Source organism: Chroicocephalus ridibundus, chromosome 15 (assembly GCF_963924245.1).
Source record: "Chroicocephalus ridibundus chromosome 15, bChrRid1.1, whole genome shotgun sequence".
NCBI classification, from domain to species: Eukaryota; Metazoa; Chordata; class Aves; order Charadriiformes; family Laridae; genus Chroicocephalus; species Chroicocephalus ridibundus.
Window position 1 is genome coordinate 7,101,073 of NC_086298.1, and position 22,660 is coordinate 7,123,732.

The 22,660-nt window shown below is 42.4% G+C and overlaps 2 protein-coding genes across 8 annotated transcripts; one reads left to right on the plus strand and one right to left on the minus strand.

Annotated features, from left to right (window-relative positions):
* The first annotated feature begins 6 nt into the window (after positions 1-6).
* On the plus strand, positions 7-10,072 carry FBXW2 (F-box and WD repeat domain containing 2). Of its 6 annotated transcripts, XM_063352814.1 has the most exons (8): positions 7-330; positions 588-680; positions 1,858-2,367; positions 4,523-4,717; positions 5,505-5,638; positions 6,179-6,265; positions 6,861-7,030; positions 8,576-10,072. In XM_063352814.1, the coding sequence occupies exons 2-8, from the start codon at positions 602-604 to the stop codon at positions 8,862-8,864; spliced, it is 1,464 nt and encodes a 487-aa protein (XP_063208884.1). In that variant the 5' UTR covers positions 7-330; positions 588-601; the 3' UTR covers positions 8,865-10,072. The 6 variants fall into 6 exon arrangements, with proteins under 6 accessions (XP_063208884.1, XP_063208886.1, XP_063208885.1 ...); XM_063352816.1 differs by lacking the exon at positions 588-680 and having other exon boundaries at positions 7-423; XM_063352815.1 differs by lacking the exon at positions 588-680.
* Positions 10,073-12,822: 2,750 nt separating this feature from the next.
* Positions 12,823-22,628, minus strand: LOC134523901 (uncharacterized). 2 transcript variants are annotated; one of them, XM_063353413.1, is made up of 2 exons: positions 22,501-22,628; positions 12,823-15,521 (listed from the first exon to the last, which is right to left on the minus strand). In XM_063353413.1, exon 2 carries the CDS (start codon positions 15,519-15,521, stop codon positions 14,154-14,156), a length of 1,368 nt encoding a protein of 455 aa, XP_063209483.1. In that variant the 5' UTR covers positions 22,501-22,628; the 3' UTR covers positions 12,823-14,153. The 2 variants fall into 2 exon arrangements, with proteins under 2 accessions (XP_063209483.1, XP_063209484.1); XM_063353414.1 differs by lacking the exon at positions 22,501-22,628 and adding an exon at positions 21,272-21,301.
* Between the last annotated feature and the right edge of the window lie 32 nt (positions 22,629-22,660).

A 22,660-nucleotide genomic window follows, 5' to 3' on the forward strand; every position in this document is an offset into this window, starting at 1 on the left:
CGTGCGCCGGAAGCCGCCTGGCCGCGGAGAGCCGCGGGTCCCGGGGAGCGCCTTCCCCCGGTGCCGGCCGGTTCGCCCGGCGCAGGGGCCGCGGCGCAGGCTCGCCCCGCCACTCCTCTCCCGCGCCGGAGGCGCCCAGTCCCGCCCGAGCGCGGCCTTCCGCCGCGGGTGCCCACAGGCTGCCGTGCGGGCCGCGGAAGCGCCGGGAGCCTGTCCCGCTGTGGGAGCCATGGCCGCAGGGAAGCCCCGGCCCGCGCCGGGTTCCGGGGGGCCGCGCCAGCCGCGGCGGCTGCCCGCCGAAGGACGCTCCGCGCCGGGCCGCTACCTGAGGTGAGCGCCGCGGCCCGCGGGACTCGGGCGAGCGGCGTCGGCAGCAGCGGCGCTGGAGGTCTGCGGCCCTCGCCGTGGTTGTTGCGTGCGGAGGTACATGGGAGCGGGCGGGGAGCGGAGGGGCCTCGCTGGATGACACCCAGAGGAGTCCCCCGTGCTCAGAGCACCGGTTCCGGGGCCTCGCAGCAGCCCTTGATTTCAGTATTCGTGTCTAGAATACAACAGTGCCTTAGAGCTCACCTATTTTCTGTTCGTAGGGAGCCTGTTAGAAATGTGTGTTTGTTTTAAAGAGAACACACGCCTGTTAGAACAGCAAATATATTCTCTGCCATATGTGCTGAGGAAAGCTGGTAAGTGCTGTCAGCAGTAACAGTTACTGTATGAACTTGTGACTTGATAGGAGCAGCTGTTTCTGTGCGTTTGACACCCAGTACCTTCTTGTGTTCTTAGCAACAGTTGCATGCCATGTGCAGCCTTTCACAGTGAAGACTGTACGTTTCTGTACTACTACGCTGTGTTAAGAGGTGTACTTTAAGTTCTTACTCTAGGAAGGTAAAATGTAGAATTGACTCCCACTCAGATTCCTCAGTTCTTTGGGCTTGGGAGCTTCTGTGAGTTAAATTCAGCCAGTTGTCTAATGAAGGGAATTACATCTTCTAGAGAAAACAAATAATTATGGCTTTTTAACTGTCTGACCAATGTTTATCTTGTTAATCGCTTGTCCAAGCTTATTCCTTCCATCCAAGGAACTTGCGATGCCTCAGGATAGTATAAATGCATACAGATCGCATAGCTCAGCAGGTGGTATTCAGTTTCAGAGTTAGTTCTTTTCTTTGGAAATAAAATGAAAAAAATAGGAAAAAACCCCAGGGATTAAAAAAAAAACCAAAACCCACAAGTGTTTAGGTCAAAGCAGCGCAAACATGGCAAAACTGAAACTAGGCCAGTACTATCTACAGTCGTTACACGAGCCCAAAAGCAAGATGGCTAACATATCCTTCAAAACAGTTTTTCAGACATCTCTCTCTATCTTCTTTAAAAAAACCTACAGTTGCCTGCTTTGTGTTTAAAATAGTTCAGGACACAGGTATGAATAAGTTCTGTCAGTAACTAGCATATCACTCTGCTTATATGCTTTGGTTTCTTCCCTTTATCAGTATAATCCATGAATAAACTGTAAGATAGTGTTTATTTGCTAAAAGAGGTTTAAAACTTAAACTAACCCTTACCTTATTGGATTCAGAATTTGAAAGTCTTACCCTAAACCAAGAGAGATGTTAACGTTCGTAATGAATGCTAACGTTCACTAGCTCCGTACAATTCACTTCTAAGCCTCACGCGGGACAAATGGTAGTTCAGAGTGCATGCACGTTCTTAGTCCTAACCGAATGAATATTTTAAAATGCATTTGGTCACTTCAGTCTGTGTGTTAACATGCCATTTGGAATACTGATGTACCAGTAATAAAGATGTGATGCTTACCTTGTTTTCTGAACAGAACTAATACAGTATTTTGATGTATCACAGGTAAATTTTTCCATAACCTTATGGAGAAAAAGGACTTTGAAGCATGGCTTGATAACATTTCTATTACATTTCTTTCTCTGACGGACTTGCAGAAAAATGAAACTCTGGATCACCTGATTAGCTTGAGTGGAGCAGTCCAGCTCAGGCACCTCTCCAATAATCTAGAGATTCTCCTCAAGAGGGACTTCCTCAAACTTCTTCCATTGGAACTTAGTTTTTATCTGTTAAAATGGCTTGATCCTCAGACCTTACTCACATGTTGCCTCGTCTCTAAGCAGTGGAATAAGGTTATAAGTGCCTGTACAGAGGTGTGGCAGACTGCATGTAAGAATTTGGGTTGGCAAATAGATGACTCTGTTCAGGATCCTCTGCACTGGAAGAAGGTTTACCTAAAGGCTATTTTAAGGATGAAGCAACTGAAGGACCACGAAGCCTTTGAGACATCCTCTTTAATTGGACACAGTGCCAGAGTATATGCACTTTACTATAAAGATGGACTTCTGTGTACAGGTAGGAAGGACAGAAAACTTGGAGTCTTACAGTTCTTTTCTTTTCCTGCCCCCACGTCCCATATGATTAATGACATTTTGCTTTTCCTTTACCAGACAGATTATTGTCATAGTGCTAATGCAGTTTAAGATGATTCAAAATGACTTTTTTTTTTTTTCAATTTCTGAAACACCTGGCACACTAATAAACTTATTAATCACTTTAATAGGAAAACAAGGAGACCAACTTTTTTGTTGGTTAAAAAAACCAGGTTAGAAAAAAGCAGGTATCATGCTTCAGATGAGTAAGCCCATTTGAGAAGTACAGATATGTTAGTTATCCTCTTAGAGGGTACCTTCCAGTTAAAGGGACCTTGTTTGGGTTATATGATCACTGCAGTCTCCCAAGGTGTGGCAGGAAAAGTCTGCTTCCTTCAAACAAGACACGGTTCTCTGATGCAGTCTGTCAGCACTTTGAGTTCTTAACGTGGTACAAGTGCTTATATGAAGACCTGTAAACTAGATTTAACCTTGCTACTAGTCTGACTTGCACAGTGTAATGATAATTTAGCTTCCTCCCTGAAGACTGCAAAATTTCAGTTTGAACTTAAAACTCCAGGCAGAACAAATGTGAAACCTTAAGCATGAAAGAATAGTAACAGAACTGCTGTCAGAGCGTATCGCAAGGATTTCCCAATCACTTGAGACGACAGTGCTATAGAATAAGTTGGGAATACTGGCTAAGTACCGTCACGTTTGTTGGTACATTAAGATGGTTACTAGGAACCAACAGCTACTCGGCAGGGCATGTAAATACGCAGCAAGCAGCATTCTCAACACTTTGTGAAAAGCGGCACACTTCTGTGCTGAAACCACCAGGAGAAACAACAGGTGTAAGGGCCCGGGGTTTTATTCTGTTCTCCAAAGCCAGCAGTCTGGACTTACTGTTGTGAGTTTAAAATACAAAAGAAACTTCGAGGAGAGAAAGGAAACTGGCAGGTGATGGATCCTTGTATTCATCTGTCTTTTGAGAATTGGTGGACTCCCTTCCTACCTGAAACAAACTAAAGCTTGCAGTATAGTCAGCGGCTCTGCAAACCTGAGAGTGATGTATCATGTAAAACTTCCACGTGCCTGTTTCAGTAGCCACTCTCGGTCAGAGGCAGTGCTGGAATCTGTGGAAGGTGCTAAAATAGTGCGAGGAAAACGGAAGGCCAGACATCTAGTAGCTTAATTAACATGAAAACAAGAGGCTTTACTGTATTGCTGAGACTTAAAATTAGAGCTTATTCCCCATTCAAAAAGCTCGAAAGTACTATTTAATGAGAAAAAGTTCAACAAAGGGAAATGCAAAGCCCTGCACCTGGGGAGGAACAACTGCATGGCACCAGTAGATGCTGGGGGCCACCCAGCTGGAAAGCAGCTTGGCAGAAAAGGACCCAGGCGTCCTGGTGGACACCAAGTTGAACATGAGCCACCAACATGCCCTTGCTGCAAAGAAGGCTAACGGTATCCTGGGCTGCTTTAGGAGGAATGTTGCCAGTAGGTTGAGGGAGGTGCTCCTTCCCCCCCACTCAGCACTGGTGAGGCCACACCTGGAGTACTGTGTCCAGTTCTGGGCTTCTCAGTACAGGAGAGACATGGGCACACTGGAGAGTCCAGCGAGGGCCATGAAGATGATGAAGGGACTGGAGCATCTCCCATATGAAGAAAGGCTGAGAGAGCTGGGACTTCTTATCCTAAAGAAGAGAGGGCTCAGGAAGGATCTTATCAGTGTACGTAAATACCTGAAGAGAGGGTGCAAAGAAGATGGAGCCAGGCTCTTTTCAGAGGTGCCCAGTGATGGGACAAGAGGCAGTAGACACAAACTGAAACACGGGAGGTTCCCTCTAAAGCACATCTTTACTGTGAGAGTAATTGAACACAGGTTGCCCAGGGAAATTGTGGAGTGTCCGTTCTTGGACGTATTCAAAAGCCATCTGGTCATGGTCCTGGGCAACCAGCTCTAGGTGGCCCTGCTTGAGTAGAGGGGTTGGAAGAGTTGACCTCCAGAGGTGCCTTCCAACCATAACCATTCTGTGATTCCATGAAAATACTGTAAGACAAACATGCAAGACCAGTAAAAGATTGGAAATATTTACTCTTTGCTTCCAGTTACCTGTTCTTTTCTATTCTAGGATCAGATGACTTGTCTGCAAAACTGTGGGATGTAAGCACAGGTCAGTGCATATATGGTATCCAGACACACACTTGTGCTGCAGTGAAGTTTGATGAACAAAAGCTTGTAACAGGATCTTTTGATAACACAGTAGCCTGTTGGGAATGGAGCTCTGGGGCAAAGACACAGCATTTTAGAGGACATACTGGTGCAGGTACGTTGGATTTTTCAATTTGTAATTTCACCAGTCACGTAACGTACATCATCATCAAACAAACTATAAGTTAGCTTTTTGCACGATAGCTTTTTTTTTTTTTAGGCTCTGTCCCAAGTCACCTTTTGGGGTGGTGGTGGGGGCAGCAGCCAGACATATCTACATCTCTCTGCCCTTGAATAAGGCCAAAACTTAGCCATGCAGTGTTTTGCAGTTGCATGGAAATAATACTAAATGCCATGGTTATTCACTGCTTTTGAGTCTACCAGCAAGACGCAGACCCTAGGGAGGAGGGAGCACATGGCAACAGCAGTTCTTTGTATCCCTAGACTGGCGATGGGCTTACAGCAAAGACCACAGCAGGACCTGGGAGTCTGTGTTTGCATTTCCCTCATAATTAACTTCTCTGTCCTCACTGCAAAATATCCTTAACTCAGGTGTCGGTCTGCTCCCCTGTGAGTAATGGGATGTACCACATGTACTAATCCTGCTGGAATTGACTTACTAGAACTCTTAAAATAGGAACTAGCTTAAGTTACACTTTGCCATAATCCAACCATAAAGGAACCGCTGATGTGCATGCTCTTAAATTGGACAAAAATCAGTAATTTTGCAATGTAATTTTAGGAATCGAGAGCAACAAGTCACGTATACGGTTCAAGATCAACAGTTAAAGGTGTAGTAGCATATGATTTTAGAGGCTCTATGAGCTAGTTAACATCTCACTTACAGAAAAACGCTTGCATACAGACTGGTATCCCTTATTTAGTACCCTCTCTGCTTGTAGTTTTTAGCGTGGATTACAACGATGAACTTGATATTCTGGTCAGTGGCTCGGCAGACTTCACTGTGAAAGTATGGGCCTTATCAACAGGAACGTGCCTGAATACCCTTACTGGACACACAGAATGGGTCACTAAGGTGGGAATATTGATTTTTAATTAATCTTGCAAAACATTTCAGCAGAAAAAATACTTCAGCTATAATTAAACCTTTCAGACCATCGAAGATATTGCTATTCCAAAGCAGCTGCTGTAATATTAGGAATCGGTGTTTGATTCAAAGACTAAATAAAAACAATGGTTCTGAAAGAAAGATACTTGTAAAATTATGTAGAAAAACTAATGATCTTGATAACCAAAATCTGAGCATGAAAGGTGTTCTCAGGTCAGTTGAGAAAATATTTGAGAAAACTCAAAAGAAAAATACAATCTGAGTATTTCAGAACTTGGAAGGTGGGAGGGGTGATTCCAGAGGTGAAGTATGTAAGTTTACTTATTAATACAGGGAGTTGTCACTAGTAGGAACAAGAAAAGTGTAGTTTCCCTTCAGTTGCTAAAAGTATTTGTATTGCCTGTACACAAGCCTATAGTGTACAGGTTGTTAATGAAGTTAAAAGTGCAAATGAAAATGTGGCTATTTAACAGCATCAACATAAATCATGACATCCTTCAATTACAGGTAGTTTTGCAGAAGTGCAAAGTCAAATCTCTTATGCATAGTCCTGGAGATTATATTCTTCTAAGTGCAGATAAGTATGAAATCAAGGTATGTAGCATCTATCATACATGTATCATTTCAGTACCCAGGGAAATAAAATGCTCGAGTGCTTTGCTGAAGTTTACAAATAATATAAGACTTTATTTTCTTCCATATTCCCCGCTTGTAAAGTTGTGGACAAGACATGCGACTCTTTGGAAGCTAACTTTTCAGTGCTTTCCTTCATGTTTTGATTTAAATAATATCTCTACATGAATGGTAATGCAAGAAGTGCGTGCTTTCAGTGCATGCCTAATGTGCTAACCTGGCTGCAAGTACTGTTACTGTTGGGGACTTCTGGGTTGAAGAGTTCTGTAAATAGTTTGTGGCTATGGAATAACTGAAATATTGCTACATTTCTGTCCAATTGGATGGTTGATTTTTCGCACGCATTTTCACTGGGATTTTTGTAGGCTAGAAACCACACGTACCGCAACAATACTGTAAGACAAGTCACTTACAGAACTGATGTTCCTACCTAAATTTCTGAAAAAACATGGACACATTTACTTGGTGCTTAAAGAGGGACTGTGAGGCTTGCTCTGTTTGCGTAACGGTTTATAATGTGAATGTTTTATGGTCTTAAACTGTATTTTAATTGTAGATTTGGCCTATTGGAAGGGAAATAAACTGCAAGTGCTTAAAAACACTCTCGGTTTCTGAAGATCGCAGCATCTCCCTACAGCCCAGACTGCACTTTGATGGTAAATACATCGTGTGCAGTTCAGCCCTAGGATTATACCAGTGGGACTTTGCCAGCTATGACATTCTCAGGTAAATCTTTCAGTTTAAGACTCAAGTCTTCTTTAAATAAATAAGAAGTAGAACATACTAGTTTTAATAACTTACTTTAGATGTAGGCTAAAAGAATCTTGATAAAAATTCTGTAAACATGTCACTATACGCATATTACCAGGTTTAATTCTAATTTATTATCTGTTAATATGAATCATTTAATTACTGTTTTGGTTTCCGGCCACAGGCTAGTCCTCTTTAATATTTTTATTCCATAAGCTGAAGAGTTTCAATATAGACTTAAATCATACTGTAGTGCTGTAGTTGTGTCCTGGTTTCAACTGGGATAGAGTTAATTTTCTTCCTAGTAGCTGCTACCGTGCTTTGTTTCGGATTTAGTATGAGAATGTTGTGAATTTGAAACCGTACTGACTAGAAGTTAATGTTGCTATGGAGGCTGCTCTACAGAGCACCAGGCAGCCATTTCTGGGGTCCTTTGATGGGACAAAAGATTAAAAAGACTCTTTTTTCCTTATAGCACTACTGATCTGTCATTCTCGATAATGCTGCGGAATGACAGTGAAATCTATCAGGCTGCAGTAAGGGATCAAAGAGGATGGCATTCTGTTTCCATAAAAAGAACGAGGCTGTATCTGTTAGAAACGGTGGCACCGAAGATTGTAACTTATGAAAGATAAAATTGCATTTTAGAACTGTTAGCAGACTCTTAATTGAAGTGGCCCAAATATTTGTAGCGTCTACCATAGGAAGATCTATTCCAAAAGAGGTGTTTCTTATCGGTAAGAATAATTGAGCAATTTCACCTCCTCAGTTTACCCTCCCATCTTTCAAAAGGGAAAGGGGTTCCCTCACTGCTGAGACCAGACCTTTAATCTCCGTAGGTTTTTGTGCCTCAGTTCTGTGCTTTATGTAACGCTATGAGCAAATGCTCGGTCAGTCGTGGAAAACTTACTCTCTTCAATATCTGTTCCAAGTTTTATTTATTAAGGCAAAAATATTCTAAAGGTGTAAGGGAACTAGCAAACACTTCTATTTCTCTCTAAGATGGAAATGCTTAACTTATGCTAAGTGGCAGTAAAACAGCATTCTGGTAAGGACCAATCTTGAATGATTTATCTTACCACAAGAAGGCATTTCTGTGTTTTATTTCCCACTTTTAAAAGAGCGGTCAAAAGAATAAGAAGAGCTTTTACCTCTTAATTTAAAGATATTGAGGCATGAAATCCCTATGGAAGCTTACTGTAAAAGACAAGTACATTTGCTCTTTTATGTGTACCTGGAAACGAGACTTTTTTTCCCCGCACGTGCTGTGCAGGGTCCCTTTCAAACCCTAACCGTTGTTCAGAAGGGTCTGAATGCACAAAGGCAGAACTGAAACCACAGGCCTGACTGCAGCTAACTGTTCAGTTGCTTAATTTGAAAAATTTGCATCCAGTTCTAACTGCTTTCACAATCATGAGTTTAGACACTTATTTTCTATAGACACATAGGGATTTGTTTTAGTAATACAGGTTCATGACTATGTTGTGATGGAGTTTCTAACAATGTTGTCTTGTTTTCTAGGGTTATCAAGCCTCCTGACTTCTCAAATGTGTCCTTGCTGGGCTTCGGAGAGATATTTGCTCTACTGTTCGATAACAGATACCTGTATATAATGGACTTGAGGACAGAAAAACTGATAAGCCGCTGGCCTCTACCGGAGTATAGAAAGTCAAAGAGAGGTTCAAGTTTTTTGGCTGGTGAAATGTCTTGGTTAAACGGACTAAATGGCCAAAATGATATGGGCTTGGTTTTTGCCACCAGTATGCCAGACCATAGTATCCATTTGGTGTTATGGAAAGAACACGGCTGAAAAGCTCACATATGCAGAATCTTCAGGAACATATGGACTATCAGCAGTGTGTCCATAAAATGAGACTTTGCATGAACCAAAGTTGCACACCTAATGGTATCATCATGCAATGCACAATCATATACTTTTATTTGGGCATTTGGGAATGGGTTGTTTTGGACATAATGCAATACAGCATGCTAACAGTATTCACCACAAAATTCTGTCTCATGTCTAAGCATACCCGTTTGGGCTCTGAAGCATAGCTTGTCACGTTTAAACCATTCAAATCCACCAGCAAGTCTGAAATGAAGTAGTGCTTGACCTGACTTCTGACCTTTTTTTTTTTTGTTGAAACAGAAGGCAAAACTACTATTCTAGAACCATAGGCTTTTGTACATGTAACAGCAAATACTGGTTACAGTGCATGGCTGCTTAACTCAAATGAGAAGATAGCAAACCCCTTCTCTCTTCAGTGTCACTCTCTTCAAAATGTTTTTTCCTTTCGATAGCTTTAAATACTTAGCCTTTGCAATAGAAGAATCAATTGGGTCCTTTAACTAGGATTAGATGGTAACAATAATAATTTGTTTAAGTTTGGGAACGTGTCAATATGAACTCTCCTCAGTGAGAAAGAGCCAACTTTTCATCTATCTGATAGAGCTTGCCCTCGCAATTAACCTTAGAGGGCCTCTGACAGTACTCCTCATGTTTGCTGATGGTAACTCAGAATGGCTCGATCAGTATTTTGTAGTCCATATTTCCTGTAGTTTGTGTGAGAAGTAACAGTTCACAGGTAGGCAGAAATACTATGAATGGGAAGATGATGTTCAATCTCCACAGCAAGAGTCACTCTCTTACATTAAATAATATCTAGCAGCCATTCACTTTTTCCAAAAGTTGCAGTTAATATAATCATGCACTTAAAGGAGTTGCTACATCTAGAATTGGAAAGCAGGAGCGAATAACCATGAGAATGCCACATCTCTGGGGAAAAAATATCAAAAGTCTGAAGAAAAGCATCGGAGTAGAAAAAGGTCTTTTGTTTTGATTATCGTAGGAGACCTGATGTACAAGAGTTAACTATTGAGTAGCAAATACATATCCACATACTTTTGTGGTATTTGACATGTACTTAAAAGCTGTATCTATGACATCACATGCTTTAGAAACGCTTTAGGTTGGTTTCCTCTCCTTCCTCCCTTACAATAAAATCTGCCCTTAATGTCTTTTTTTTTTTTTTTTTTTACACAACTTGAAAACCAAGATTCGCTCATGTCCTTGAAAACATAAAACTGCCTAGCATTACTATTGTTAGTATGATTTTTTTTTTTCTTAGCGCTATCCAAGGAGACCTAATTTCATACTTAGTACTGAAAGAAGTCCAAAGTTCCCAAATGTATGCAGTATGAATTGTACCAATGGAAGGGGAGTTTTCGTACGCAAGAATCAGTATTTGAGTTACGTGGTAGGAACTGCATGAAGTCACAGTGGAGCAGTGTCTCCTGAATTCAAGGCTAGAGTCTTAAGTACTCAGTTTTCCACCTTTATTCACACAAACTTACTTTGAAAACACGGTTGTAGTTGAGGATTTTATCAATTGGAAGCCAAATTCACAGCTCTCGATTCAAACCACACTGACTGGGGCACAAAGGATGATCTCTTAGAGCTTTTGTTGTGTCACTCAAAAGTGAAGAAAACTTAAATGAAACAGAAAGCTTTCAATCACTTGTCTCGAAACCCAGTTCTCATCATTCTTAATGTGGGAGTAACTATGCTGCGTACGACGCGTGCAGTAACTCAACTCACTCTAAAGGAGCCACGTTTTGATGGGCCACCCATGAAACATTGCATTAGCTTTGAAAGATTACTTCACAGCAGGAGTTTAGACAGGAACATGCCAGAAACGTCCTTGCACCCAAACCAGCGAAATACGGAGTGAATGTTTGGACTGCAAGCTGAGTGGAAAACGGGCTGGCCCGCCAAGCTCAAAGCATGGTCATCAGCGATACAAAATCTAACTGGTAACCAGTTAACAGCAGTGTTCTCAAGGGGCTAGGATTGGTTAACTACTTTATTAGTGACCTTTATGATGCAGAGTCTGCTCTCAGCAAGTGGGGAAGGGGAAGCGGTCAATATGCAAGAGAACAGTGAACACCTCAGAGGGGCCTCAACAAACCAGGCAAGTGACAGAAATCTCATGAAGTTTAACCAAAGCAAATGCACCATCCTGCACCCGACACAATCACCCCGCACAACAGTCACGTTGGAGCCAACAATTTGTAAAGCAACTTTACAGGAAAGGACAATTTGCTGTTGGCCAGCAAACCGAACAGGATTCAGCAATATGCCCTTGTGACCAAAAAAGCCAACTGTATACTGAGCTTTACTAACAAGTACGTAGCTAAGAGTTCAAGGGAAGGGATTCTTCACCTCTGTTCCACGCTCAAGGCCACATCTGAGTTCAGTGTTGAATTCCCCAACAAAAGACTGACTCACTGGAGCAAGTCCCATGAGAGGCCTCAGAGATGGACAGGGAGGTGGAGCACAAAGTATCTGAAAAACCGTGAGAGAGGAGTTCAGCCTTGCAGAGAGAAGAGTGTGGGAAGGGAAGGGAAGGGAAGGGGGTGGTAGGCACGGGGTGGGGAAGCACTGCTACTGTCTCCAGCTAGCTAATAAGAAGGTACAGAGAAGACAAAGTCAGACGCACCTCGGCACCATGCGGCAGGACAAGGGCCAACGGTCACAAACTGCAACAAGAGACATTTCAACCAGCTCTTCTTCACTGTGAGGGCAGCTGAAGACTGGAACAGGTTGCCCAGAGCCAGGTTGTGTGTCCAGCTCACCTAGACAAAGTCCTGAGCAAACCTCGCTACCTTGTCCCGCTTTGAGCAGGGAGTTGGATTTCCAGATGCCCCTTCTAAACTACACGAGTCTAAAATTCTAAATGGACAAGCATTTGTAGTAGTACCATACTACTGTAGTAGTACCTACTACTCCCAGCTAATATAGTAGTACCAGAGATAGCAGCACTGTAGCAGACCCCTTTGATGTTAATACAGCTGCCAGCCTTCGTTAACACAGACTTTGGGAGATGCTGCTGCCACTGTGAAGCAAATACTATGGTTTGTTAAAAGCTGTGAGGTGGCAGTTGGAAAGGGATTCTGCCACAAGTATTTCACAAGTTGCAGAAAATTTTAAACAAATTAAGAACTCTAAATTCTCCTTTTCTGCATTGTCCCAAAGCGTGCAAGCAGAAAAGCATGATGAGAAGTATCCAATACACGCTACATTGCTCTTCTACCCTTTCAGTTCTATAAATGTTTAGCCTTTTACTTAGCAGCTGATGATCATTATAAATACAATTAGCAAACAGTTATTTACAGACTGTCTCTTGAAAACTTCCAAGTAAAAGGACATTTTGCTAGCTAGTGTTACTAATGGCAGAGCTCCTGACGGGAGCCAAGGGAAGCCACCGCAAGACAAACAAAGGAATGAAAACATGACGCCGGTGTAGAAATGTAAAAAAGGATACCTGCTCTCACACCCCGAAGCATCAGCGTCCTGCTGCCCCGACATGTCCCTTCATAGGAAGGTTCTAATGCATCGCCACGTCCGTACAATGCACGTAGCTTTGGGGGCTCAGCAAACAGAAACAAAATGTGGCTGAAATTATGAAACTACAGCGAGCAACTGGTTTTTGTTTGCTTTGCTTTCCACCTGACCCTTGAGCAGAAGTTAGTAACTCCTTAGCAATATTTTTAGATAGAGGTTGGAAAAGACACAGCTTCTCTACCCTTACAGCTACATAAGGAAGCAACATATTTCAACTTACCCATCACGTAAAGGAGTAAAATCCACCCGATGGCCTGTTTTTGCGAATGAAGAATCAGTTTGTTATGAGGCTTCAAAGCCAGAAAAAACACCAAACTGTTCTGTATTCTAAGCAGTTGTTCGTTCATCCATCCATCCACCCATCTTTCCACCTGGAAATAGCCTTGTTTTCGGTTCACAAAATTCTCTTTTTCTTCAACATCAATCTGTATCCCTTGCCTCTGCTTTAAAGCTTTCCAACGTGACTCAGCACTTACCACTTAAGTAATTCAGAACAGCTGTGGGTAACAAAAGAGGGATCACCCTTCTCAAACTTACACGTCTCAAAACCCCGGCTGAACAGTCATGTGGGACAGCAAAACTCCAACAGCTATGTTTAATGTTACAAGACATCACCACTTTAACAAACGCTATTTCCAAGAATATACAGGGTTCTTTTTTTTTTTTATTTTTTTTTACAATTGAGACTAGTTGATTTTGATCAATTATTGTCACAGTGCATCTACCTTTTACTCAGTGCATACTAAATTTGTACCCAAAGAGTGACATACAAACTGCAAGAATTAAGCAACGTTACCTTTAATACTAATGACTGTAGTTGTATTTTTTGTACATAAGCTGGAAAATGTGTATAGCCTTTGGTGTTATATGAATCAGTTCAGAAATCCTGATTTTTTATATTTTTTTTTTAATTGAAAACAAACTCGTTTTACATTTTCCAGAAGAGGTGATACCACCTGCATTGATCCTTGGTATTAAATGACTCACAGCTCTGCTAAAAATTCCCATTTTTCTTAAGAAGAAATACCTCTAACAAGTGGCAGTTCCAGGGCTACAGCTGGTGTGTTTCCCTATCCTGCCTCTGTGATTGTAACGGGTTACGGTGTTAATGCCAATGCAGCTCTTCATCTGGGAGATGCTGTCCATCTTTTAACAGGCAGGACTGAGCACAGCTATATTTTTTTATCCACCAAGTGCTTCAGGCACACAAATAACCAAGAATCAAACACATTCCTTCTTCAGGTAGTTTACAGGTTCATTGCGCTAGCTAAAACATATATGAAGGTGGGAAAAGAAAAAGAGAGAAAGCTGGATATCGGTACATGAACTTCTAATTTCTGCATGGTCACTTCCTAGGCCTTGAACAATGACCTTTCATAGTTACAGGCACGTAAAAGAGCTGTCGTCTCCCTGTGCCGCAGCTCTCACATCCTACAAAGTTGCAGTAGAGACTTTGCCTGATTAACCCAATTCTTAACCAGCACTTGATCACTGTGGACTCTTAAAAGGTACCATGGCTCAGTTCACAAATCAAATGCATTTACCTTTGCGCAGTAAAAAAAAAGGGCTGTTCTCCTACATCTCTGTAAGATGTAAACTTCAAGTGGAAGTGATTCTACTGTGACCTGTAAATCGTATCCTCTGCCTCTCCACGGTAGGGGTGGCTCTCCACTTTCCCTCCCTATAACCCAGGTTTCACTTTTGAGCTCGCAGCACGGTTTGATTTAGCACCTTGTTAACGCTCATGATTAACGATGAGTTGTATCTCCACAGAGTTGTATCCCTGATGAGGGATTCTCGGGGAAGGTTTCCTTGAAGGGGCACCCGACAGTGATAAATAAGGGCAACATCCATGGGAACATTCACGCTCTTCCCGTAAGCCCGCAGGACAGAGTGGACTGACGTCTGAACCACCTTTCGTGGATCAATTATCATTTTCTTGGGATTGATCACGTCTTTCCTGTCAGGCTCTCTGTGAACGTGCTGCAATATGTTAACACCCGGCACAGCATTCCAGGCCGAAATGTTGAACGCAGGAGTAGACACGGTTTTGGGGAAGATATGGTTCTCAAAGAGGAAAACACCAGTCCGTGGGTTTTGCTCCTGAAGACTGCTCATCATTGTTTTCCAGTCTGGGTGCTTAAGGGGAAGAATGATTTCATCAGCATCACTAAGAACCACAAACTTGCTCCTCTGCATGTTCCGGTATATACAGTCGTTTAGAGCTGCGATTTGTCCGTAGTAGCCAATGTGTGTTCCGTCTTGCATGAAGCGCCACTCAGCAGAAACCCTGAGGTGGGAGTCTATTGGCCAGGGAATTATCTCTACAGTTCCTTCTTCTATATAAAACTTCAAGACTTTCTCCATCAGGTGGCTGCAGTTGTTCTTGTAGATCATCACTTTCTGTACCCCGAGAATCTTGTACATTTCTACGCTCTGTATGAACTGCAAGACGTTGTTGTAATTTCCAAACATGGCAGAGATGCACACGGTGAAGTCAACAGAAAAGGTCTCAGCCTTGCGGTTTTTAATTTCAAACCTTGGCAGCTGGTCAGTGTTTCCCCGTGGAGACTGATGAATGGACACGTGTGTTGGATCGCAGTTTGGGGGTTCCAGACAAACTATGTCTGTTGCACCGTAAGGGAATTCAAATCTGTCTGAATGAACATCGATTTTTGCTTTTGATACATATATCTGTCCATCGGGCTGACAGCAGAACCAGCAGTATAGCTGTTTTACATCTTCATGGTGAACGATCCCGATCACGCGAGTGACTTTGCTTTCTCTGTCATCAAAGTATGGGGATATAATAAAAGTTCTGTTATCTTTTAATGCTGTTATTGTGCTATTGGTAACTTTCCCTCTACATCTGCTGCCTTCTTGAATTATTTTTGGCAGGTGAGAAAGTCTCTGTAACCTAAAATAAGAAAGTGTGACCATTGAAGTTAGAGTAATAATGCACACGGCAGCAGCAAAGTAAGATTTTTTCCCTCCACGCAACATTTTGAATGTATCTAAGTGTGGATGCAAATTTCTTTGTCCTCGCACTTTATGCTGCCGCATCTGCAGAAAAGAAAATATGTAACATGAGATAATGCATTGCTCAAAGAATTTCACAAAAAAGATGGGGGGCACATCTCTATCATTCTGCGCTGACTTAATCAGCCAGCCGGCTGCTGTGCTTTTACAAAAACAATCAGCCACAGAACACACCTCTAATGGGATGAACGAGACTCTGTGTGACATTGAACGCCTCTACGTGTCAAATGTGCGGAACAGGTTCTGTACATAGAGGGTTCTGTGAGAGAATATGATAGAGGCCTATATACAGGAGAACAAGGAGCCATTATTCACTAGTTACTGTAATCCCAATTTTAGAACATCCAATTAAATAATTAGGCAGTAATTTTTAAATCAAAACAACACGCACACCCTGTTGTTTTTTTCTCCCCTATACAGTGTATATGTAAATTATACATCAAAAAAACCTCAGCCATTCTTCTCACAGACAATGTAGGGGCAGATATGTAAATCAAATGTATACAGAATTAATCAGGTTCATAAAAATATGGCAATGGGGGATTGCACATGTCAGTCCAGATACAGTTTCCAATGCATAAATTCCCTAAGTGGCAGTTCACCACCGATGAGACAATACATGCAGGGGAAGGTAAATTCACACAGTTCAGCAGAAGACAGGTGAAATCTACGGGCTATAAAACTTATTCTCAGTTATTAGCTCTACAGCTCACAGCACTCTCAAACAGTAACCTCTGCAGGTGGAGCTCAGATTGAAGGCTCCTCTACAAATTCATCTTTAGGTATCCAGGTACGATCCACAAACAGTGAGGTGACAGCAAGTCTCTTCAAAGACCTGCTTGAACCACGGAGATTCTTGGAAGAAGAGTGCCCCAGATTAATCAAATTCATGTTTGATCAGAAAACTGGACTAGCAGAAGAGAGCATCCCCAGCAAGAAGCGTGGGGCGAAGTGCCAAGATGGAATAAACTGTGATTCTATTGCGCAAGATGAAGAAAATGTTTCTAGTAGGCATGTCATTGCTGCACAAAGCCAGCTGCTGAGAAAGAAAAATCGTATCATTAAAAGACCCAGATTTCTAGGTATATGTTTTATAGCTAAAACAGACAGCAATATCGTAAGTGTAGCAGATACTGGAAGATTCTCCTGTTTCCTGTCCTTTCATTTGCTTCTTAATAAAATCACTTGCTTAAGTACTTAGTCATCTAAGTATCTTCAGAGACTACGCACATGCCAAATATCTAACAATATTTTTTCCAAAGCATATTAGTCAGTCTATTCCAAAATAATAGTTAAACCTAATATTTCACACTTCTTTTTTGTATTTCACACATTGTGTAAAGCTATTTTGGGAGCCTTTATCTCAGTACTGTTTTGTGATGGAAAAGAAAACTAGCATTCTCAAAGAAAAGTAAGAAACATACAAAACTAGAAAGCACCTAAGTCCATAGTTTTGATGCAGATATCATCCTCAGCAGCTTCGTAACTTTGTAAAGTGCCTAAATTCACTGGCAACTTCACCGATTGGTTTGAAGAATCCCCCCAGGATCTGGTTTTCTGCTTAAACACAGTATTTTCCGACCAGTAAAATCTAGTTTCTGAATACAGCAATCTAGCTTCTGAATCTCAACTGAGTTTTGGCAAAAAATAACTGCCCGTGTCTTCAGAATAACGCGTGATATTTTCACAATTGCTCTCCCTGGAAAAAGCAAAGTAAGGAGAACTATGGTCATGACATACCCCTTAAAACGCCCCATTTGCCAAGGCTGACACGACTTCAGCAGCCTTTCCCGGCTACCAAGAAATGGGTTTACAGACCAGAACAGTCACAGGGCACCAGAAGTCTCGCTGCCGCAGAGCAGAGCCAACGCAGAGCGGCAGGCGACGGCGGCACTGACTCCTCTGCCTCTGAAATGGAGTCGCCCCCAGAAACCCTGACAATTTAGAGCAGAACTGCAAACACACGGCAAGAGCCTGCTGCTGTCGTACAACTTTCTGCTTTTGCGACTAAGAACAACTCCAATTTTGCAAGTCTTTTTACTAAACATTCTGAAGTCAGACAAAAAATTTCCCCCTGAGCATTCTTATTCTCAGGTTGTTACATATTTTAGCATTCTTACCACAGAGAGTAGATGACATTTAACATTTTTTCCTCGGTTTTATCTATTTAGGACCTAAAATATTGTTCAGCCTTATAGAATAAATAGTTTTTACTAAAGTAATATCAAAACATGTTGACATTAAATAATACAATTCATTTATTACCTGTTATTTCTTCTGCTTTTGCTAGCTATAAATAATGAATGATATAAAATATATACATATATATTTTTTCAACGGTGCTTTTAACAGTGAAAATTTGAAAGAAAAAAGTACCTTTTAAAGCAGATAGCTGAGTGATGTTCTGTTCAGTCCTCCATTCAGTTTTTGCTAAGGTATAATCTACAAATTATTTATTCTAACCAGATAAAAGCTTAAATATTTTTACAATAAATTGCAAGAATTGTTCAATACAGAACAATACTGAAGGAAAATATGCTGGTACGATACCCAAGACACTTGCCGGCCCTATTATTTTAGGTGGTTGGTGTTCTTTAATGTCAGTAACAGCAGCCACACCTACCAGAAAAACAAGTTTTCCTTCTCTTGAGCAAACCATACAGTTGCCTCCCAATAATTTAAATTACAAACTTGAGTGTGGAGTTGTTGAGGCAAATCAAACCTAGGTGCTCGGGTGATTTTTTTTTTTCCAAGGCCACTTAAATTCCATTCTGGAAATTAATCCTGCAGGCTGATATATCCGCAGTTCGCACACATACTTGAAGAGAACTAGAGAAATATACTGTGTGTCTGTATTTCTGGGCAATCATCTCTTTAGTAACATACTATAGGCCTAATTAAAATAGGTAAGTACAGATTCCGATAAGGAACTGTGGGGGGAATCTGCAACAACAGCGGGTTCTAGAAGCAGAGAGAAAGAGCAAAATACAGAACTGAAGACACACCAGAACACAAAATCTTAAAGAAAATAAATACGTAATTATTTGAGGAGTGAAAATCATAGTTTCCCAATACCTGACTCCTGAATTTTGATCCTCTGAAAGTAACAGCACAGATATGTAGTCAGAAAATATATAAAGTCAGATTAAGTAGGAATACTACATTTATATTTTAATTTCCATTACTATTCAAGTAAAAGTTATGCAGATTTGCTTTAATACTATGTTTAGCTAATGGTATCAATGGCTGCTTTGCCTCAGTTTGTTCTTTTTCAGTATTCCCCTTAACTGCAAAAGCCTTTTCTTCCTCCCTCTTGCATTTAAGGACTGCAGTCATATCACCTCCTAGTCTTCACAGTTGCTAATTTTTCATTAAATAAGACAGGCTGTTCTAATACCATCTCATACGAAACACTCTTCCCTGACCAGCTGCTTCGGTGCAGCTGGCCCAGTCTGGATTAACCTCTAGCACAAGGGACCAGAAATCTTTTCCACGTGTACATGACTGATAAGCCCTCGCGATTGTTGGAAACTTTCTTTCTTAACAGATGCCAGGATTACAGTTTTTGCAGATGCATCACATCGCACAGATACACCTGAGCTTCTCATGGGCCAGAGATTAGCACATCTTTCAGCCGAGTGCAGTTACACAAGGTGTTTTCTTCTGCAGCAAGGTAGTAATCAAGAGCTCTTGTCCCAGTTAGTATCATAGAATCATCAAATGGTTTCGGCTGGACAGGACCTTTAACGATCGTCTAGTACCAACCCCCCTGCTTGTGGGCAGGGACATCTTGCACTAGATCAGCCTGCTCAAATTAATCACATTTGCGCTTATTTCTTTTGTCATAGTCCCAAAATCTACTCTAAAACCTTGTAGGTGACCAAGATTGTACTTAGAAACTTGCATACACTTAACTGATCTTTTTTTTTCCCCTTCTAAGGGGAACTTAGGAACTGCTCTAAGGGGAATTAAGTTCGAAGGGAAACTAAGGAACTGCTCGGGCTCTCTTTTGCCACGTTGTACTGCTATGCTCACGACACATTTAGTAAACACTCATTATATAGAATTTTGGGATGGAAATTGTTCAGTAGCACCTTCCAACTGGAACATCATTTTTACCTTTGCTCTACAACTTCTATTTTCAGACCTTTTCCATCATCTTTCTTTAACCCTCCACAATCAGCCCTGTCCTTACTAAAAGGCGGAACAAAGTCCTAATTTAGTTGGAGAGCTGTTCCTAGGCCGTTATTAATCGCCCCCATGTTATCTGCATTGTGCCCTTCCTTTGTAATTTGTTTTCTTTGCATGGAGACAGCTGAATACCTTTTATGCTGCTCATTTCAATATCTTCACAATGTCTACATTGCGTTTAATTTTTGATAACTCTCAGCTTATTATTTTATCTCCTGATCTAGGGGGAGGATAGGGGGCAACTGATGAGAGGTGACGGCAAAGTTTCAGCTGCTAATATGCAGTATTAGATTCAATGGCAGAGGAACAATAAACAGCCTAATCCTTCATTTATCCAGCGTCTAACTAAAAAGCCACCACTAATAAATAGCCTTATTAATTTATTATTTTTGGAAAAAGTTGTTCTCTATCCTCTGCTTTATGGTTTTCACCAAAAGTAACACCACAAGCCATTGGTGCTTAAATAAAAATAAAAATTCCACAGACTAACAATCATTTACAATCTTTACCTAGATTGTCTGTTGCTAATCTTTTGGTAGCTTATATTTTTCAGAAAGACTCTTTGAAACACCGAAGTCCTTCCTTTCTTACACAATCCAAAATCCGAAGCATATTGTTTGAAGGATTAAACCGAGGGCGGTATTATTCCACTATTTGCAAAATATCGCTCTAAAAAAAAATTAAGCTGGCCATTTCTATTCTAAATACAAAGAATGTGTCAGACCAATATACAGTGTTGCCATATACTTGATTTGTGCCATTAGAACTGACAAAACACAGATTTCCCTGCACACTCGTAAACTTCTCCATTATAATCCGCTGTATACCTCTAAGCCAAATTTCTCCTATTGTAAACAATTAGACTTTGTGACCTTTGAAAAGAAATAGAACAGGCAAAATAAAAATTGCATGACAACACTTAAAAGACTGTTATTTCCAACTTTTTGTCTTTCACACAGTACTTGTTTTAGCTGGCACAGAGCTAACTTTCTTCATAGTAACTCACAGGATGGTGTGTTTGGGCTTTGTGACCAAAACAGCATTTTAAACACACCCGTGTTTTAGTTGCCGTTGGCCAGTGCTTGCACAGCATCAAGGCCTTCTCTCATGCTGCCCTTCCCCTCCCCATCCCAGGAGCAGGGCTGCGTGAGAAGCGGGGAGGGGACACAGCGGGGACAGCGGACCCCCAGGGAAATCCCATGCCGATGGGGGAGACGTGGCATTACGGCATCTGTTTTCCCAAGTCACTGTTACATGCCATGGAGCCCTACTTTCATGGAAATGGCGAAAAACCTGCCTGCTGATGGAGTGTGGTGAATTAATTCCTTACATTGCTTCGCTTGTGTGCGCAGCTTTGCTTTAAGTCTTAAATTGTCTTTATCTCAACCCACGAGTCTTCTCACTTTTGCCCTTCCAATTCAGTGCTCGGCTGCTGGCCTGGGTTAATCCACAACACACGCTGAAACCACTCCTTCAAGAAGATATGCATTCTTTAAATCTAAAATAAACTCCAGGCATGGAGTGTATCCAGATGGAGACTTCAAAAAATTGGGCTGTATAATTAATATATACCTTTAACTTACCTTTAAGCAGTTAGCACCAGTACCAAAAAATACTGCTACCGCTGACCACCATCTTATTTGCTATTTCTGCAGTGGAAATAAAATCCCGAGCCCGTGGAGCCTCTTCCGCAAGCGATGCCAGTCTCGGGACCCCGAGCAGGGCCCGCAGCCCCGCACCCTCCTCGGTCCCAGCAGTTTGCCCGGAGGAAGGTGCCGGCAGCGCCGCGCCGCTCTCCCGCCGGGCCCCGCGCGGGCATGGCTGCGGCAGCGGCGGGGCGCGAAGCTGGGCCGGCGCCACCGGAGCCCCCCGCGGCACCGCCAGCCGCCCCCGCTGCGGCCCGGGGGAGGGCGGGGACGCCCGGTCCTGTCACCTGCCGCCCGCCGGCCGCGGCGGGGCCGCCCCCACTCGCCCACGCACGGCGGGGCCGGGGGTCCCGCCGGGAAGGCCGCGGCCGCCCCCCTCACCGCCACCGGCCGCGCCTCCCGCCGCCCCGGGCCAGTCGGCGACCCCCGGGGAGACCCTCCCGTCGGAGACGCCCCGCCGGCGGGCTGCGGCGGCAGCAGCAGGGCCGACGGGAGCCGGTCTCGACTCGACCCCAGCGTTCCAGTCAGTTCGTCTAATGAACTGGCGTAAAATGGAGAAACACGAGCAAGCCATTATATTTTCGAAATGCAAATCGATGAAAAAGCAAAAGTAAAGGGAAATTTGGTAATTGCATCATGATAAAATCCAGCCGTTTACACCAGTACTTTTCAGAGACAGCAAGTGCTAAATGAAGCACTCCTGCAGCTAAATGCAATGGTGGCATTTGTACGAGTTCTGTGGTGGGATTTTTCCTAGAGGTGAAAGCCATAAATTACAGACCTTTGCTCCTGTGAGTAACAGATGATCTTAAATGCACAGTGCATGTATTGCTGGGGAGAACACAGCATTACACGCCTATTGCAAGACCTTTAAATTTCATTACTGCAGTTAAAATTGTAGCATGCCCAGAACAGGTAACTTTCAGAGCCAGAGACTGATGGTACATCTCCAAAGGGATGCACACCTGGTAAGAGGTATGTCACACCCATTTTCTGCAAAGACATGTAACAGCAATGTCATCAGGCTCTTCCCGACCATATGCAAACATCTCTAGGAAACAGTGGACCTAGGCCTTAGCCACCCTTCTCGGATCAAATAATTTTCAGAGTTTTTAAAATCTCTTTCCTGCATACCTTCATTCAGTTCACAAATCAAATGCATTTACCTTTGTGCAGTACAAAAAAGGGCTGTTCTCCTACATCTCTGTAAGATGTAAACTTCAAGTGGAAGTGATTCTACTGTGACCTGTAAATCGTATCCTCTGCCTCTCCACGGTAGGGGTGGCTCTCCACTTTCCCTCCCTATAACCCAGGTTTTGCCTTTGA

What these genes read in the sequence shown, in the direction of transcription:
- FBXW2 (XM_063352814.1), top strand. Translation starts at nt 602, where the DNA reads ATGTGTGTTTGTTTTAAAGAGAACACACGCCTGTTAGAACAGCAAATA. An exon ending in ATATGTGCTGAGGAAAGCTG is followed by an intron (nt 681 to 1,857) that starts GTAAGTGCTGTC and finishes GATGTATCACAG; the next exon opens with GTAAATTTTTCCATAACCTT. An exon ending in ACACAGAATGGGTCACTAAG is followed by an intron (nt 5,639 to 6,178) that starts GTGGGAATATTG and finishes CTTCAATTACAG; the next exon opens with GTAGTTTTGCAGAAGTGCAA.
- LOC134523901 (XM_063353413.1), bottom strand. Translation starts at nt 15,521, where the DNA reads ATGCGGCAGCATAAAGTGCGAGGACAAAGAAATTTGCATCCACACTTA.